This window comes from Lampetra fluviatilis, chromosome 78 (assembly GCF_964198595.1).
Source record: "Lampetra fluviatilis chromosome 78, kcLamFluv1.1, whole genome shotgun sequence".
Classification (NCBI taxonomy): Eukaryota; Metazoa; Chordata; class Hyperoartia; order Petromyzontiformes; family Petromyzontidae; genus Lampetra; species Lampetra fluviatilis.
The window spans coordinates 2,185,402-2,206,991 of NC_136352.1; the positions used below are offsets into that span (position 1 = coordinate 2,185,402).

Below are 21,590 nucleotides of genomic sequence, written 5' to 3' on the forward strand. Positions count from 1 at the left end.
GGCGGAGGTATTAGTCTTGCCGTGTTTCAGATCTGCCTTGTGCTCGCGAACACGGTCCGACACATGCCGTTTTGTTTCCCCAATGTAACAATCACCATAGGAGCAACTTAGTTTGTAGACTCCCAGATATTGCATGTCATGATCTGCAAACCTTGCCCACTTCAGCAAGTTTATTGTTGTGGTTGTTCCACCTGATGATGGGCACTTGTGTTGCGCCCCGAAACGTTATGATTTCATTTATTTTATTTTATACCTACGTGACTTTACCGAAAGAACCAAAGAGTATGAATGCTAATATTATTGTAACATTATGAATGCTTGGGAGCATATTGGCTCTAGCTCCTGGTTATAGATCTACCCAACCCACAGGTCTGCAAATACTGACCTCTCTACTCTGCAGGTTGAACCAAAGAATTGAGTGTTCAACTTCACATTCTTTCATTAAAGGCCTGTGACAAAGGTGAATCTACTGGGGCTTCATTGTCTCAAGCTTACACATCTACCGGGTCTCCATTTGACTTTGTTTTGTCTAAGAAGTCCACCCATACCTCCACTTCCACAAACTGCTGGGAGTTGCCTCGCTCTGCCTCACAGTCAGAATTTTCCTCCTGCTTCACGTTGCCTCCATCGAAGTGAAGGTCCGATTTTGGAGTTGAATCTTCATCTTCACATTTCACCTTCACTTCTTCACGCTTCATTGTCGCCTCTTCAAATTTCACCTTGATACATTTCATAGTATCCAAGCTGGAATGTACTTCTGGTTCTTTTTTCAGGAGGGATGGGCTCATTGCAGCACTTTGACTTTCACAAGTCGATTTCAGACTACACTCCTTGGGGATCTTCTGATGCATGTGTGTCCTCTGGTGTCTATGAAGATCTGATAACTGTGCAAATGCCTTCCCGCACAGAGTGCACTTGAAGGGTTTCTCTCCTGTGTGTGTTCTCTGGTGTCTATGAAGATCTGATGACTGTGCAAATGCCTTCCCGCACAGAGTGCACTTGAAGGGTTTCACTCCTGTGTGTGTTCTCTGGTGTTTTTTAAGATACGATGACTGTGAAAATTCCTTCTCACACACACTGCACTTGAAGGTGTTATCTCCTGTGTGTATTCTCTGGTGTCTTTTAAAAGAAAATGAACTTGAAAATGCCTTCCCACACACACTGCACTTGTTTGGTTTCTCTCCTGTGTGTGTTCTCTGGTGGATCTGAAGACCTGATGCCCATACAAATGCCTTCTCACAGACAGTGCATTTGAAAGGGTTATCTCCTGTGTGTATTCTCTGGTGTCTTTTAAACGAAAATGAACTTGAAAATGCCTTCCCACACACATTGCACTTGTTTGGTTTCTCTCCTGTGTGTGTTCTCTGGTGTAGCTGAAGAACCGATGCCCATGCAAATGCCTTCTCACAGACAGTGCATTTGAAAGGGTTATCTCCTGTGTGTATTCTGTGGTGTATTTTAAAATAAAATGAACCTGAAAATGCCTTCCCACACACACTGCACTTGTTTGGTTTATCTCCTTTGTGCGTTCTTTGGTGTATTTTAAGAGTTGATGACTGTGAAAATGCCTTCTCACACACACTGCACTTGAAGGGTTTCTCTCCTGTGTGTTCTCTGGTGGATCTGAAGACCTGCTGCCCATGCAAATGCCTTCGCACAGAGAGTGCATTTGAAAGGTTTCTCTCCTGTGTGTGTTCTCTGGTGTTTTTTAAGAGTTGGTGAATTTGAAAATTCCTTCCCACACACACTACACCTGAAGGGTATCTCTCCTGTGTGTGTTCTCTGGTGGATCTGAAGACCTGCTGCCCATGCAAATGCCTTCTCATAGACAGTGCATTTGAAAGGCTTCCCTCTTGTGTGTATTCTCTGGTGTTTTTTAAGAGTCGATGAATCTGAAAATTCCTTCCCACACACACTACACCTGAAGGGTTTCTCTCCTGTGTGAGTTCTCTGGTGCTGTGTCAAATTTCCAGTACGATCCGTGCTGTATGTACACTGGTCGCAATGTTTCCTTTTTGTTCCGAGCTGCGCTGAGTGCCTTTGCGCCTTCAGACCAATTCTGCAGAGGAAGCATCAGAGGAAGCGTCAACTGCAGACAGAAACACATATTCGATACCATCTACGTCAGTATCGAGACATGAATGAATACAATCTTTGATTTCAAGATTTTGCGACTGCAGGAATTACTCTTTGGTTATTTCGGTAAAAGTCACGTAGATATCAAATAAAAAATAAAATAAATAATGGAACACAACGTTTCGATTGCAACACAAGCAACCATCATCCGGTAAGAACTGTATGTAAATGCAAGCTCGGAGAGACACATAAATAAACTCTTACACGCACATACATTTCACATGGATCATTAACATCTAACCTATAAAAGTCATTTTTTGTCTGTCCGTCTGTCTGCGTATGCGCGCTTGCAAGGAATTTGGCTCTTGAACAGTGGGGTTAACGTCGAACAAAATAATTGACAGGCAGCACACCCTAAGCGTCGCAGTGGGAATAGGCTATTCCATTTTTCAATCTATCAACTTTAAAGTAGTTTAATAAACGATTTAGTGCGATTTATATGTATTTCAGTATTTCCCAGCCCCGCGAGCGACACAGCACGCATTTGCGCATGCGCGAAACTGACAGGAGTTGCCCCTGGCAACACACACACGACATCCTGGAGAGTGGGGGGGATTTTTCATTCGCGTTCAAAAGGCAAAACAATGTACACGCAACGCTGAGATAAATTTATCAAAGTGTCATGTCCTCTTCTCTGCCCCCCTCCACCCTGTGTGCACTTACTATTATAGGGGCGGTAGATACTAAAATTACAACGCTTAGACAGTGTTATTGTAGAGGGGGGGCGGGGTAGCGGCCCAGCCCCCAGCCTCACCCGGCTGGGCAATCTAGGGGAGGCCCGGAGCTCTGCACAGGACTAGGCCTCACCACGGCACTCTGTCAGGTGAGTATTTTGTGATATAGAGTCGAAATATACTGCCACTAGCGGGAAGTACCTGGCGTTGCCCAGGGGAAAAATATATTTAAAAACTTCTCAAAACTTAAAAACATAACTTATACAAATGAAAAGAAAAACTTTGATCATTACCTCACCGATTAAAAATAAAATAAAATCCAACGCGCGGTGAAAAAACAAGAACTAACGCTCGCGTGCCATGATTCAATTCTTTAAATCGCACAAAGGAATCGAAGGTTGTAGATTTCTTTAGAATCGGCCTATTCCCGTTTAATCAATACCACAAACGCTCACCAGATATTGATTCTCGCTAGTTCTGTATGCGGGTCGACGATACACACTTCATGGTCATTTCCCCCCGCCCCCCCCCCCCCCAAAATACAAAAGTCTATTTTTATACGTTTTACATTGTGTACAGTCTGGAAGCTACCCAAATGCCAAATTTCAAGTTTTTTGCATGTTGGGAAGTATGCTAAACATTTCGAACAAACACACATTCACAAATGTCCCTTATATATATACAATGAGGGAAAAAAGTATTTGATCCCCTGCTGATTTTGTACGTTTGCCCACTGACAAAGAAATGATCAGTCTATAATTTTAATGGTAGGTTTATTTGAACAGTGAGAGACAGAATAACAATAACAAAATCCAGAAAAACGCATTTTAAAAATATAAATTGATTTGCATTTTAATGAGGGAAATAAGTATTTGACCCCTCTGCAAAACATGACTTAGTACTTGGTGGCAAAACCCTTGTTGGCAATCACAGAGGCCAGACGTTTCTTGTAGTTGCCACCAGGTTTGCACACATCTCAGGAGGGATTTTGTCCCACTCCTCTTTGCAGATCTTCTCCAAGTCATTAAGGTTTCGAGGCTGACGTTTGGCAACTCGAACCTTCAGCTACCTCCACAGATTTTCTATGGGATTAAGGTCTGGAGACTGGCTAGGCCACTCCAGGACCTTAATGTGCTTCTTCTTGAGCCACTCCTTTGTTGCCTTGGCCGTGTGTTTTGGGTCATTGTCATGCTGGAATACCCATCCACGACCCATTTTCAATGCCCTGGCTGAAGGAAGGAGTTTCTCACCCAAGATTTGACGGTACATGGCCCCGTCCATCGTCCCTTTGATGCGGTGAAGTTGTCCTGTCCCCTTAGCAGAAAAACACCCCCAAAGCATGTTTCCACCTCCATGTTTGATGGTGGGGATGGTGTTCTTGGGGTCATAGGCAGCATCCCTCCTCCTCCAAACACGGCGAGTTGAGTTTATGCCAAAAAGCTCCATTTTGGTCTCATATGACCACAACACTTTCACCCAGTTGTCCTCTGAATCATTCAGATGTTCATTGGCAAACTTCAGCCGGGCATGTATATGTGCTTTCTTGAGCAGGGGGACCTTGCGGGCGCTGCAGGATTTCAGTACTTCACGGTGTAGTGTGTTACCAACTGTTTTCTTGGTGACTATGGTCCCAGCTGCCTTGAGATCATTGACAAGATCATCTCGTGTAGTTCTGGGCTGATTCCTCACCGTTCTCATGATCATTGCAACTCCACGAAGTGAGATCTTGCATGGAGCCCTAGGCCGAGGGAGATAACAGTTCTTTTGTGTTTCTTCCATTTGCGAATAATTGCACCAACTGTTGTCACCTTCTCACCAAGCTGCTTGGTGATGGTCTTGTAGCCCATTCCACCCTTGTGTAGGTCTACAATATTGTCCTTGACATTCTTGGAGAGCTCTTTGGTCTTGGCCATGGTGGAGAGTTTGGAACAAGCTGAAATTAGGAGCACTCCCTTTAAGAGTGTGCTCCTAATCTTAGCTCGTTACCTGTATAAAAGACACCTGGGAGCCAGAAATCTTTCTGATTGAGAGGGGGTCAAATACTTATTTCCCTCATTAAAATGCAAATCAATTTATACAAATTTTGACATGCGTTTTTCTGGATTTTTTTGTTGTTATTCTGTCTCTCACTGTTCAAATAAACCTACCATTAAAAGTATAGACTGATCATTTATTTGTCAGTGGGCAAACGTACAAAATCAGCAGGGGATCAAATACTTTTTTCCCTCACTGTATGTAGATATCCATTATTGCGCCCCCCCTCCAAGAATATATAGAAAAGTATGTTTTTATACTTTTTGCATTGTGTACAGTCTGGAAGCACCCCACATTCCAAATTTCAAGTTTGTTGCATGTCAGGAAGTATGTAAAACAATTCGAACAGACACACATTCACAAATTTCCCTTTAATATATAACATAGAAGATAGAGTCAGCATGTGTAGTGGCATAAGAAGGGAGGGGCTGCTGGGGGCTCTGGGTTCCCGGGCGGGTCCAGACGCTTAAGCCTCTGGGCGCCAGGCGTTGGGTTCCCAGGAGGTCCAGACGCTTAAGCCTCTGGACGCCAGGCGTTGGGTTCACAGGCGCTTAAGCCTTTTGGCGCCGCCAACGGGGGGGGGGCTGTGTGTGCTCTGTGGCATGTCTGGTGGCGCACACGGCCCCACCTCTCCTTGGACTAGGCATAAAAAGGGGAGCTCCATAGACGATCGGGGCCAGTTGCAACTCAAGACCCAAGACCCACAACCAGCCATCTGAAGACCCTGGGATGTTGTGAGAGCGAGTGGTGGGACTCTGGAACTCCCGACTCGACGACCTTGTGAGGGCGAGTTTCAGAGCGTAGCCAGAGTAGAGTATCTAGGCTGTGTACCTAGGCTGTGTACCTAGGCTGTAACAGAGTATCAGGACTGTTGGAGTGTTGTGTTGTAATAAAGAAGTTACCTCTACAAGTGTCTCCGGAACCCGTTACACATGTACTACTGTAGTGATAGCAGGTACCACCACAGTCGGCATGTATTGCTGTAATCATACAGGTACCACCACAGTCAGTGTGCACTGCTTTAGTCAGTGCAGGATACCACCACAGTTAGTATGCACTGCTGTAATAATAGCAGTGACCACCACAGTATGCACTGCTGTAGTGAAAGCAGGTACCACCACAGTCGGCATGTACTGCTGTAATCATACAGGTACCACCACAGTCAGTGTGCACTGCTGTAGTCATTGCAGGTACCACCACAGTCAGTATCCACTTCTGTAATCATAGCAGGTACCACCACAGTCAGTATGCACTGCTGTAATCATACAGGTACCACCACAGTCAGTGTGCAATGCTGTAGTCATTGCAGGATACCACCACAGTCAGTATGCACTGCTGTAATAATAGCAGTGACCACAGTATGCAATGCTGTAGTTAAAGCAGGTACCACCACAGTCGGTATGCACTGCTGTGGTGAAAGCAGGTACCACCACAGTCAGTATGCGCTGCTGTAGTGATAGCAGGTAACACCAGTCGGTATGCACTGCTGTAGTGAAAGCATGTGTAATAAAGCTCGTTGAGGCGACTTCTGTAATCCGGTCTTTTATTCAACTTTGCATTACAGCTTTCCTTCACGCTGCTAACAGGCAGCGTGAGAGGGACAGATAGAGAGACACACTGCCACGTGGCAACCCGGAGCCCCGCTCCCGCGTGGCCCCCTTCCTCTGTTCATTCCCGTTCTGACCCCGTGTCGTCCGTCTCCACCCATATTTAATACCCGGGTCACGTGGTACATTTACACCAATCCTGGTTAGCCTCTATGGAATATTCCAGAGGCTCCCGGGACCACGCCCCTGACCCGTCTCCCCATTGGCTGTGGCTAAAGCCAGCAGAACCAATCCTCTACAACCAGCTGTCACCTTTCCATTATGTCAGGGCCACGCCCATAGGCTTCCCCCCATTGGCTATGAACCAGTACCAGCAGAGCCAATCGTCGTGACGAGTTGTAATCCGTCAACGACCCGGATATAACCTCACATTACACATGTACCACAACAGTATGCACTGCTGGTATCATAGGTACCACCAGTCAGTATGCACTGCTGGTATCATAGCAGGTACCACCACAGTCAGTATCCACTGCTGTAATCATAGCAGGTACCACCAGTCAGTATGCACTGCTGTAATCATAGCACGTACCACCACAGTCAATATGCACTGCTGCAGTGATAGCAGGTGTCACCAGTCAGTAAGCACTGCTGTAGTGATAGCAGGTGTCACCAGTCAGTAAGCACTGCTGTAGTGATAGCAGGAACCATCAGGCAGTATGCACTGCTGTAGTGATAGGTGCCACCAGTCAGTAGGCACTGCTGTAGTGAAAGCAGGTACCACCACAGTCGGCATGTACTGCTGTAATCATACAGGTACCACCACAGTCAGTGTGCACTGCTGTAGTCATTGCAGGATACCACCGCAGTCGGTATGCACTGCTGTAGTGAAAGCATGTACCACCACAGTATGCACTGCTGTAATCATAGCAGGTACCACCAGTCAGTATCCACTTCTGTAATCATAGCAGGTACCACCACAGTCAGTATGCACTGCTGTAATCATACAGGTACCACCACAGTCAGTGTGCAATGCTGTAGTCATTGCAGGATACCACCACAGTCGGTATGCACTGCTGTGGTGAAAGCAGGTACCACCACAGTCAGTATGCGCTGCTGTAGTGATAGCAGGTAACACCAGTCGGTATGCACTGCTGTAGTGAAAGCATGTGTAATAAAGCTCGTTGAGGCGACTTCTGTAATCTGGTCTTTTATTCAACTTTGCATTACAGCTTTCCTTCACGCTGCTGACAGGCAGCGTGAGAGGGGACAGATAGAGAGAGAGACATACTGCCACGTGGCAACCCGGAGCCCCGCTCCCGCGTGGCCCCCTTCCTCTGTTCATTCCCGTTCTGACCCCGTGTCGTCCGTCTCCACCCCTATTTAATACCCGGGTCACGTGGTACATTTCCACCAATCCTGGTTAACCTCTATGGAATATTCCAGAGGCTCCCGGGACCACGCCCCTGACCCGTCTCCCCATTGGCCGTGGCGAAAGCCAGCAGAACCAATCCTCTACAACCAGCTGTCACCTTTCCATTATGTCAGGGCCACGCCCCTAGGCTTCCCCCCATTGGCTATGAACCAGTACCAGCAGAGCCAATCGTCGTGACGAGTTGTAATCCGTCAACGACCCGGATATAACCTCACATTACACATGTACCACCACAGTATGCACTGCTGGTATCATAGGTACCACCAGTCAGTATGCACTGCTGGTATCATAGCAGGTACCACCACAGTCAGTATCCACTGCTGTAATCATAGCAGGTACCACCAGTCAGTATGCACTGCTGTAATCATAGCACGTACCACCACAGTCAATATGCACTGCTGCAGTGATAGCAGGTGTCACCAGGCAGTAAGCACTGCTGTAGTGATAGCAGGTGTCACCAGTCAGTAAGCACTGCTGTAGTGATAGCAGGAACCATCAGGCAGTATGCACTGCTGTAGTGAAAGCAGGTACCACCACAGTCGGCATGTACTGCTGTAATCATACAGGTACCACCACAGTCAGTGTGCACTGCTGTAGTCATTGCAGGATACCACCGCAGTCGGTATGCACTGCTGTAGTGAAAGCATGTACCACCACAGTATGCACTGCTGTAATCATAGCAGGTACCACCAGTCAGTATCCACTTCTGTAATCATAGCAGGTACCACCACAGTCAGTATGCACTGCTGTAATCATACAGGTACCACCACAGTCAGTGTGCAATGCTGTAGTCATTGCAGGATACCACCACAGTCGGTATGCACTGCTGTGGTGAAAGCAGGTACCACCACAGTCAGTATGCGCTGCTGTAGTGATAGCAGGTAACACCAGTCGGTATGCACTGCTGTAGTGAAAGCATGTGTAATAAAGCTCGTTGAGGCGACTTCTGTAATCCGGTCTTTTATTCAACTTTGCATTACAGCTTTCCTTCACGCTGCTGACAGGCAGTGTGAGAGGGACAGATAGAGAGACACACTGCCACGTGGCAACCCGGAGCCCCGCTCCCGCGTGGCCCCCTTCCTCTGTTCATTCCCGTTCTGACCCCGTGTCGTCCGTCTCCACCCCTATTTAATACCCGGGTCACGTGGTACATTTCCACCAATCCTGGTTAACCTCTATGGAATATTCCAGAGGCTCCCGGGACCACGCCCCTGACCCGTTTCCCCATTGGCCGTGGCTAAAGCCAGCAGAACCAATCCTCTACAACCAGCTGTCACCTTTCCATTATGTCAGGGCCACGCCCCTAGGCTTCCCCCCATTGGCTATGAACCAGTACCAGCAGAGCCAATCGTCGTGACGAGTTGTAATCCGTCAACGACCCGGATATAACCTCACATTACACATGTACCACCACAGTATGCACTGCTGGTATCATAGGTACCACCAGTCAGTATGCACTGCTGGTATCATAGCAGGTACCACCAGTCAGTATGCACTGCTGTAATCATAGCACGTACCACCACAGTCAATATGCACTGCTGCAGTGATAGCAGGTGTCACCAGTCAGTAAGCACTGCTGTAGTGATAGCAGGTGTCACCAGTCAGTAAGCACTGCTGTAGTGATAGCAGGAACCATCAGGCAGTATGCACTGCTGTAGTGATAGGTGCCACCAGTCAGTAGGCACTGCTGTAGTGAAAGCAGGTACCACCACAGTCGGCATGTACTGCTGTAATCATACAGGTACCACCACAGTCAGTGTGCACTGCTGTAGTCATTGCAGGATACCACCGCAGTCGGTATGCACTGCTGTAATCATAGCACGTACCACCACAGTCAATATGCACTGCTGCAGTGATAACAGGTGTCACCACAGTCAGTAAGCACTGCTGTAGTGATAGCAGGAACCATCAGGCAGTAGGCACTGCTGTAGTGATAGCAGGAACGATCACAGTCGGCATGCACTGCTGTTATCATGGCAGGTACCACCACAGTCAGTATGCACTGCTGTAATCATACAGGTACCACCACAGTCAGTGTGCAATGCTGTAGTCATTGCAGGATACCACCACAGTCAGTATGCACTGCTGTAATAATAGCAGTGAGCACAGTATGCAATGCTGTAGTTAAAGCAGGTACCACCACAGTCGGTATGCACTGCTGTGGTGAAAGCAGGTACCACCACAGTCAGTATGCGCGGCTGTAGTGATAGCAGGTAACACCAGTCGGTATGCACTGCTGTAGTGATATTAGATACTGCTATCGAGTTGGTAGATACTGCTATATAGAATAAGTGGATACTAAAACACTCAGTATATACCACTACAGTCAGTAAATACTGCTACAGTCAGTAGATACTACTATACAGTCAGTAGATACTACTACAGTCAGTAGCTATTAGAGACAGTAGATAGTACTATATATTAGACTAGCGGAAGTACCCGGCGTTGCCCGGGTGAAAAATATATTTCTTAAAAACCTTTCATATATATACACAGATACTAAGGTATTGTCAAAGCCCGGTGGGCTGTTTGTACATTTCTCCACCAACAAATATATAAGAGGCTTTCACAAGTCCAAAAAGTTGTAGAAAGTGTGGGGTAAATAGTTGATGTCAAAAGGTTTCCGAAAATTGCGGTCTCCCCCCCCCCCCCTCAAAAAATATCTTTACCCCTCGTAAGTATATATACTAACAACACCTTACATACAACAGAGGAAGTGGTATCTATTGACTCTGTAGTAGTATCTACTGACTGTACCGTAGTATCTACTGAGCCAGTAGTAGCTACTGACTGTGTAGTAGTATTTAGTGACTGTATTAACTACTGACCATAGTAGTATTTACTGGGCCTACAGTAGTATCTACCGACTATATACTCGTAACGACTAACTGTATAGTATCTGCTGACTCTATAGTTGTATCCACTGACTATAGTAGTAACTACAAAATCTATAGCAGTATCTACTCACTCTATAATAGTATCTACTGACTCTAGTAGCTACTCACCATGGTAGTATGTACTGACTGTATAGTAGTATATACTGACTGTAGCAGTATTGACTGACTGTAGCGGTATATACTGACTGTTTTAGTATTTACTATAGCGGTATCTACCAACTCGATAGTAGTATCTACTATCGCTACAGCAGTGTATACCGACTGAGGTCGTACCTGCTATCACTACAGCAGTGCATACTGCTGTGTTGGTACCTGTTATGATGACAGCAGTGCATATTGTGGTGGAACCTGCTATGATTACAGCAGTGCATACTGCTGTGGTGGTATCTGCTATGATGAGAGGAGTACATATTGTGGTGGTGGTACCTGGTATGATAACAGCAGTGCATATTGACTGTACTCATCATTCACCCTCACCATTCACCACTCACAACTCACCCTTACCACTCATCCTCACCACTCACCACTCCCACTCACTATTCACCATTCACCCTCACAACTCACCACTCACCAACCTCCCTCACCAATCTCCCTCACCACTCACCCTCACCACTCACCCTCACCACTCACCCTCACCACTCACCAATCACCACTCACCCTCACCACTCACTCTCACCACTAACCCTCACCACTAACCCTCACCACTAACCCTCACCACTCTCCCTCACCACTCACTCTCACCATTCACCCTCACCATTCAGCCTCACCACTCACCCTCACCACTCACCCTCACCACTCACCGTCACAACCACCACTCACCCTCACCACTCAACTTCACCCTCACTACTCACCATTCATCCTCACAAATCACCACTGACCAATCACCACTCACCACTCTCCACTAACCCTCACCACTCAACCTCACCACTCACCCTCAAAACTAACCACTCTCTCACCACTCAGCACTCGCCCTCACCACTCACCCTCACCACTCACCCCTCACCACTCACCCATCACCACTCACAACCGCCACTCACCCTCACCACTCATCCTCACCACTCACCCTCACAACAACCACTCACCCTCACCACTCACCCTGACCACTCACCACTCATCCTCACCAATCACACCCTCACCAATCACCACTCACCCACACTGCTCACCCTCACCACTCACGCTCACCCTCACCACTCACTAATCACCACTCATAACCGCCACTCACCCTCACTACTCACCACTCATCCTCACCAATCACACCCTCAACAATCACCACTCACCCTCACAACTCACCCTCACCACTCACTCTCACCACTCACCACTCACCCTCACAACAACCACTCACCCTCACCACTCATCACTCACCCTCACTACTCACCACTAATCCTCACCAATCACACCCTCACCAATCACCACTCACCCTCACCACTTGCCACTCACCCTCACCACTCACCCTCACCATTCACCCTCACTACTCTCCCTCACCACTCACCAGTCACGCTCACCACTCACCCTCACCTCTCACCACTCACCCTCACCACTCACCCTCACCACTCACCCTGACCACTCACCACTCATCCTCACCAATCACACCCTAAACAATCACCACTCACCCTCACCACTCACGCTCAACACTCACCCTCACCACTCATGCTCACCACTAACCCTCACCACTCACCCTCACCACTCACTAATCACCTCTCACAACCGTCACTCACCCTCACCACTCACTCTTACCACTCATCCTCATCACTCACGCTCACCACTCACCCTCACAACAACCACTCACCCTCACTACTCATCCTCACCAATCGCACCCTCACCAATCACCACTCACCCTCACTGCTCACCCTCACCGCTCACCACTCAACCTCACCCTCACCACTCACGCTCACCCTCACCACTCACCTCTCACTAATCACCACTCACAACTGCCACTCACCCTCCCCACTCACCCTCACCCTCACCCCTCACCCTCACCACTCACCCTCACCAATCACCACTCACCCTCACCCTCACCATTCACCCTCACCACTCACCCTCACCATTCACCCTCACCACTTTCCCTCACCACTCTCCCTCACCACTCACCCTCACCACTCACCAGTCACGCTCACCACTCACCCTCACTACTCACCACTCACCCTCAACACTCACCCTCACCGCTCACCACTCACCCTCAACACTCACCCTCACCGCTCACCACTCACCCTGACCACTCACCACTCATCCTCACCAATCACATCCTCACCAATCACATCCTCACCAATCACCACTCACCCTCACTGCTCACCCTCACCACTCACGCTCACCCTCACCACTCACCCCTCACTAATCACCACTCACAACCGCCACTCACCCTCACCACTCACTCTTACCACTCACCCTCACCACGCACCCTCACAACAACCACTCACCCTCACAACAACCACTCACCCTCACTACTCACCCTCACCACTCATCCTCACCAATCACACCCTCGCCAATCACCACTCACCCTCACTGCTCACCACTCAACCTCACCAATCACGCTCATCCTCACCACTCACCCCTCACTAATCACCACTAACAACCGCCACTCACCCTCCCCACTCACCCTCCCCACTCACCAATCACCACTCACCCTCACCACTCACTACTCACCGTCACCACTCTCCCTCACCACTCTCCCTCACCACTATCCCTCACCACTCTCCCTCACCACTCTCCCTCACCACTCTCTCTCACCACTCTCCCTCACCAGTCACGCTCACCACTCACCACTCACGCTCACCACTCACCCTCACTACTCACCCTAACCACTCACCACTCACCCTCAACACTCACCCTCACCGCTCACCACTCACCCTCACCACTCACCACTCATCTTCACCAATCACACCCTCACCCTCACTGCTCATCCTCACTGCTCACCCTCACCTCTCACCTTAACCACTCACGCTCACCCTCACCACTCACCCCTCACTAATCACCACTCACAACCGCCACTCACCCTCACCACTCACCTTCACCACTCACCCTCACTACTCACCACTCATCCTCACCAATCACACCCTCAACAATCACCACTCACTCTCACCACTCACGCTCAACACTCACCCTCACCACTCATGCTCACCACTAACCCTCACCACTCACCCCTCACTAATCACCACTAACAACCGCCACTCACCCTCCCCACTCACCCTCACCCTCACCAATCACCACTCACCCTCACCAATCACCACTCACCCTCACCAATCACCACTCACCCTCACCACTCAACCTCACCCTCACCACTCAACCTCACCCTCACCACTCACCCACACCCTCACCACTCACCCACACCCTCACCACTCAACCTCACCCTCACCACTCACCCACACCCTCACCACTCACCCACACCCTCACCACTCACCCACACCCTCACCACTCACCCACACCACTCACCCACACCCTCACCACTCACCCACACCCTCACCACTCACCCACACCCTCACCACTCACCCACACCCTCACCACTCACCCACACCCTCACCACTCACCCACACCCTCACCACTCACCCACACCCTCACCACTCACCCACACCCTCACCACTCACCCACACCCTCACCACTCACCCACACCCTCACCACTCACCCACACCCTCACCACTCACCCACACCCTCACCACTCACCCACACCCTCACCACTCACCCACACCCTCACCACTCACCCACACCCTCACCACTCACCCACACCCTCACCACTCACCCACACCCTCACCACTCACCCACACCCTCACCACTCACCCACACCCTCACCACTCACCCTCACCACTCACCCACACCCTCACCACTCACCCACACCCTCACCACTCACCCACACCCTCACCACTCACCCACACCCTCACCACTCACCCACACCCTCACCACTCACCCACACACTCACCACTCACCCACACCCTCACCACTCACCCACACCCTCACCACTCACCCACACCCTCACCACTCACCCACACCCTCACCACTCACCCACACCCTCACCACTCACCCACACCCTCACCACTCACCCACACCCTCACCACTCACCCACACCCTCACCACTCACCCACACCCTCACCACTCACCCAAACCCTCACCACTCACCCAAACCCTCACCACTCACCCACACCCTCACCACTCACCCACACCCTCACCACTCACCCACACCCTCACCACTCACCCACACCCTCACCACTCACCCACACCCTCACCACTCACCCACACCCTCACCACTCACCCACACCCTCACCACTCACCCACACCCTCACCACTCACCCACACCCTAACCACTCACCCACACCCTCACCACTCACCCACACCCTCACCACTCACCCACACCCTCACCACTCACCACTCACCCACACCCTCACCACTCACCCACACCCTCACCACTCACCCACACCCTCACCACTCACCCACACCCTCACCACTCACCCACACCCTCACCACTCACCCACACCCTCACCACTCTCCCCCTCACCACTCTCCCCCTCACCACTCTCCCCCTCACCACTCTCCCCCTCACCACTCTCCCCCTCACCACTCTCCCCCTCACCACTCTCCCCCTCACCACATGTTAAGGGCGATCCTAAAGGAATCTACAACCTTCTATGATTCCTTTGCGCGATTCAAAGAATCGATTCCTGGCGCATAGGAGGTTTCCATTTTTAATTACAGAGTTTTATTTTCATTGTTATGTTATGTTTTAAAGTTTTCAGGAGTTTTTAATTATATTTTAGCCCCGGTCAACGCCGGATATTTCCCATTCGTAGCAGTTTATATCAACTCTATAACCAACTAATATTAAACGGAAATAAGGCGATTCTAAATGAATCTACAACCTTCAATTCCTTTTCGCGATTCAGAGAATCGATTCTTGGCGCGGTCGGGTTTAGAGTTTTAATTACACAGTTGTATTTTCATTGGGATGTTATGTTTTAAAGTTTTCAGATACTGCTATAGAATTAGTAGTTACTACTATAGCAGAGGTCGCAATTTGGTACCCGATACCCGTACCCTACCCGATACCCGGCTACCCGTACCCGGCTGGGTACGGGTACCCGTTTGCGACCCTGGTGCGGCCGGGTACTGGTACGGGTAGGCCGTGAGTCACTGGTGAGTAACCGTTTGTCACTCATTTCCCAACGTCTTGTCTCTTCTCACAATTCAAGTTCCTAGAATCAACGCACCCGCGCCTACAACATGGCTTCATCCCAGAGGTCGCAATCGGGTACCCGATACCCGTACCCTACCCGATACCTGGCTACCCGTACCCAGCCGGGTATCGGGTACGGGTACCCGTACCCTACCCGGCCGGGTACGTGTACTCGTTTGCGACCCTGATGCGGTCGGGTACGGGTACGGGTAAGGAATCAAAACCAGTTTGCGACCTCTGTACTATAGTCAGTGGATACTACTAAAGAGTCAGCAGATACTACTATACAGTTAGTCGTTACTACTATAGTCGGTAGATACTACTGTAGGGCCAGTAAATACTACGGTCAGTCGTTACTGCTACAGTCAGTAGATAGTACTATAGGGCCAGTAGATACTACTTTGGTCAGTATTTACCACAGTCAGTAAATACTATTAAACAGTCAGTAGCTACTACTGGCTCAGTAGATACTACTGTACAGTCAGTAGCTACAACTACAGTCAATAGATACTACTTACTCTGTTGTATGTAGGGTGTGTAGGTTTCTATACCTATGCAGGGGTAAATACATTTTTTGAGGGGGGGGGGGTCGACTATTTTTAGTAAGCTTTTAGATCAACTATTTACTCCCCACTTTCTATAACTTTTTAAACTTCTGCAAGCCTCTTATCATTTTGTTGGTGAAGAAATGGACAAACGGCCCACTTGGCTTTCACAATACCTTAGTATCTGTGTATGTATATGTAAGGTTTGTTAGAGAAGTTTTGAAACGTATTTTTCGCCCGGGCAACGCCGGGTACTTCCCGCTAGTATATAAACAAAACATCCACCATTCATGACAAATTGAAAGCAACCTTATCACAGTGCTAATGCCATGATAGGTGCAATTTAAGGCCATATAAGTGGCCTTAAATTGGTCTGATATGGACTAGACCTTGGCGATTGACACTCACAGCTTTGTATGGAGAAAATGTCCAGGCAGCTTCCACAGTGGTACACAGTCTAATGAAAGAATGCTGCTCGACTAATTTTAAGTGAGACTTTGGCTGCCAAACCAGAGCTGGTCGTAAAACATGAACCCGGTATGGAAGCTCCTCCACCACTTGTACAACTGTCTGATTATTCATGGAGTGTTGAGTAGGTGCAGGGCTGGATGACATTACATTCCTAGGCAGGTGATTTCTTTTTGTGGAACATTTGCAAGGCCCCATTTCATGATGGAATTATCCCTAATTCCATCTCATTGAGTAGCCATTACCAAATCATCAGCAGATGTAACATGGTTGACCAGCAGGGAACAATCCTTTAACTATAACAAGGCATCGATTAGCGTATCATTGTAACCGTAACAAATGCTATGGTTTTATATGACCATTAGGAGCTTCTCAAACTACATCATTATTGAAACTGCTATGTGTAGTGACATCATTGGATGTCACTCTATGAAGCTGGCCTGGGAGAGGCACGGCACGCCATGTATTAAAATCGCAGACACCACTAAAGTGGATGCAGTACCGGCCCTAACGGGGCTCGGGGAGCACTGACTGAGAGCAATGGATGGCACCACGCTCTGCGTGCAGTGCCAGCCCCTACAGCAGGCATGTCCAAAGTCCGGCCCGCGGGCCAATCACGGCCCGCGGTCAGATTTCATACGGCCCGCAGCTTCGGTCTTATAATGTGCTATTTATGGCTCGCTAGCTCTGTCAGAATAAATAAATCATAAAATTCCTCCTTTCACCACACGGTGGCAGCAATATTATAATGCCATCTGGCTCTGCATCCGTGCCGCGAACCCTTCTCGAATAATTTCTGCCATGGCGACTGCAAAAAAAAAGAGAAAAGTTGACAGTGAGGGCCGCCGCTTTCAGGAGCGGTGGGAATTACAATACTTCTTCACTGAAAATCAAGGCAATTGTGTTTGTCTAATTTGTAAAAAGACGGTTGCCTTGTTTAAGGATTTCAACATAAAGAAACACTACGTGACTAAACATGCTACAACATACGACAAGCTAACAGGGAGTGACCGCGCTGAAAAAGTGAAGCAACTCCAAGCTGCTCTGGCATCGCAACAGTGATTCTTCACGCGGGCCTGTGAGTAAAAGGAAAACATCACCAAAGCCAGCTACGAAGTGGCCATGTTAATAGCTAAACATGGCAAACCTTTTACTGAAGGTGCGTTTATCAAAGACTGTGTCATGAAAATGGTGGAGAACATTTGCCCTGAGAAGAAGCAATAATTTATTAATGTTTGCCTGGCACGCAACACTGTGGCACGGAGAGTTGAGGACATATCGTCAGATATTCAGAGACAACTGGGGGACAGGGGAGTGGCTTTTGATTATTTCTCATTAGCCTGCGATGAAAGCACCGTATGCATCTGACACTGCACAACTACTTATTTTTTAAGAGGAGTTGATGACAACATGAACGTGACAGAGGAGCTGCTTGACCTCAAAATCCTTAAAGGGCAAACCAGAGGAACAGATGTATTCGTTTCTGTTTGTGAAGCTGTTGATGATATGAAACTACCATGGAGTAAAGTTTCTGGGATCATTACCGATGGTGCGCCTGCCATGGCTGGTGAGCGAAGTGGATTGTCCACACTGATCTGCAATAAAGTCAGCGAAGAAGCAGGTAACGCTATTAAACTTCACTGTATCATTCACCAGCAGGCTCTCTGCGCCAAACATCTAACATTTGACGATGTTATGAAACCAGTGGCAAAGGCAATCAATTCTATTCGCTTGCGTGACATCCAGGCTGAATACGGTGACGTAATATATCACAACGATGTGAGGTGGCTAAGTCGGGGGTCCGCACTGCAGCGATTTTTCTCTGTCAAAGAGGAAATTGGACATTTTTTGGGTGAGAAGGGACAACCAATGGAAGAACTGTCCGATCCTGTATGGCTGTCAAATCTGTCTTTTTTGGTTGACATAATGAAGCATCTGAATGCGTTGAATGGTAATCTTCAAGGTAAAGATGCAGTGGTGAGCCAGCTATACACTCACATCAAGGCCTTTGGAACCAAACTGCAACTTTTCCAAAGACACTTGTCCCAAACAGAGCCCTGCACCGCGCACTTCTCAGCTTTGAAAGAGGTCATTGAAAGATTCCCACAGACAACATCGGTGCGCAAATGAAGAGTTATGCAACAGCTATCGCATCTCTTTCTGTGGAATTTAACAAACGCTTTCGGGACTTTGCAGTTATTGAAAAGGACATGTTGCTTTTCTCTTCTCCCTTCTCCGTGGACCCTGATGATGCTCCTCCACAGCTGCAGCTCATTGAGCTGCAGTGTGACGATGAGTGCCGCGGAAAACACCAGCAGTGTTCTCTTGTTGACTTTTACCGGCCATTCGCTGAGCTTATTCGGCTCCACATATTTGTGTGAGCAAACATTCTCAGTCATGAACTTAAACAAGAACCGATTGAGTGACTCCCACTTGCGTGACATTTTACACAAGAACCGATTGAGTGACTCCCACTTGCGTGACATTTTACGCATCTCAACCACTGCCCTCAAGCCAGACCTGGTCTCTTTACTGAAATCTAGATCTCAGTATCACCCTTCTCATTAGTGTCAGCAAGTTATCTGTTCCTTGATCAATCTGAAATTGAGTGTTTTAAACGGTAACATCACTATTTACAGTGAAAAGCCTAAAGCACACTAATGCACTTGGACTTATGGCACTTGTTTTATTAAACTCTTGAATAAGATTTGGTTATAACTGTTGATGTTATGTACCTGTAGATGTGACACAAACTATTGCTTTCTGAAAGATCTTGTAAAAGACAAGGGCAACATTCACTTGTTTTAAAGTTTAATGATAACAGACCACTTTGCATTACTTATAACTCCTGTTTAAAATGTTCATGAGGCAAAGATATTTAACTCATGGAAATTTAAGGTATTCTATACAGTTTGTTCAATGTTATCTGACTGAATGAAAGGCAGAATTGTGTTTTTAGAGTTGTTCACGTCTGCCTGAGTGGCTTATATTTGGTTACATTGTCATTTGAAAAATATAGATAATTGTGACAATGAAAATTGTTTTCTAACAGTGTGTATTTTCATGTAACTTTAGTGGTTAAAAAAATGTCAGAAGGAACTATTGGCCCCCGAGCATCTTCACTTTATCAAATTTGGCCCTCTTTGCAAAAAGTTTGGACACCCCTGCCCTACAGGATAGAGTGCAAGGGTGCCAACCACGGAACGGGGTTGCAAGGGGCCATGGCACTCTGGTTGACCCTAGAAGACATGTGACCGGAGATGACGATTGCTTGTGTTGCGATGGAAATGTCGTGATATTTTTTTATCCACTTTATTTTCATTTATTATTATTTATTTTTCTATCCACGTGACTTTACCGCAAGACCCAAAGAATATTAAATCCTGCAGCCTCAAAAGCTTTAAGTCAAGCTTTAACTGCTGTCGACATTTATGCCAAAATTGAAGCTTCATTCGATTAAACCCACCAGATGGCAAAACATCCAACATTGTCTATCCTGAAGCTCTCCAAGGGCAACGAATTTAAAAGCTGTCCTAATTATGAAACAAACAAGCCCTGCGATTGTATAAAACAACCAAGAAACCGTGACAATATACACACATTCACAGACTTCATTGGCAGAATTTAATAATTCCAATAAAGCCAGCATTACAAGACATTACTCTTAATATTTGAGTACTGAGACTTGTGTGAAGCCGGGTAACTTAGTTATTACCGAATAAATACTATACTTCCGATGAAAATACTTGTGCATGAGTGCGGAGCGGTAGTTCAATGGTTAGCGTGCTGCGCTATAAACCCAGCGACCTGATTTATATTCCCACAGAGCCAAGCCACAACATTTGGCTGTCGACCTGATGAAGCTGGTTGTAATAACTGGCTAACGTCGTACTCAGATTGTAAATGTTGTGGCTTGGCTCTCCAACACACAACCTGTGTCGTGCTGCACTAGTGACGAATTGGCCACGTTCTGTTTCCGTGACAAACCCTTCCTAATTGGCTGTGTCAGGTGATGGCGGGTTTACCGACATATTTTTACGCGATCTAATCCAAACAAACCTGTATTATGGTTGTATATTTGGAATTTGCGTGTCTCTCTCCCCGTGGTCGCGTGGCTTTTCCTCTGGATCCTCAGGGTTTTTCTCTCCACATTTAGAGTCAACATCACCACGCGTTTAGAGTATTTGACCGACAGACATTTACATACGTTATATTCTTGGATCTTTCGGTAAAGTCACGTAGCAGGGAAATAATAGAATAATAATAAAACATTAAATTCTCACGACGTTTCGGCCACAACACAAGCAGCCATCCTCAGGTGAAGAACAGAGCTGTCGGAAAGACAGCGTCTGAATATGAATCCCTGCAGTCACGAAAGCTTTAAGTCGAAATTTACACACGTTGATAAGCCACTTTGTTGTCGGCAGGTCGCTTCTGAAAAATAGCGGTATAGCAGCTCAAGTGGGCTTGGCCTGGTAAGATGAAAAAAGAACTGTAGAAATATTTAAAAGAAACAAAGTTTCAAAGTAGTAAGCAAGGTGAAGACAAATTAAACTAAAGCAGAGAATTAAAGCAAATGCAATCAGGCGAGGGCAGGTGGCAAGGCCCCGCGTTGTAATGTTCAAACCTGGACATCGATTCCATACTCGCTGCTACTCAATAGATATCCCTACGAGAGAGGAGCGAGGCTCTACCTGGG

The 21,590-nt window shown here is 47.8% G+C and overlaps 1 protein-coding gene across 1 annotated transcript; it reads right to left on the minus strand.

Moving 5' to 3' along the window:
• Positions 1-848: 848 nt before the first annotated feature.
• LOC144953583 (uncharacterized) lies at positions 849-3,317 on the minus strand (the record flags this gene model as incomplete). The annotated part of the gene is given in 3 exon segments (XM_078884158.1): positions 849-1,611; positions 1,613-2,059; positions 3,313-3,317. Coding segments are annotated over 3 exon segments (1,215 nt in total), but the record flags the coding sequence as incomplete, so codon positions are not given.
• Between the last annotated feature and the right edge of the window lie 18,273 nt (positions 3,318-21,590).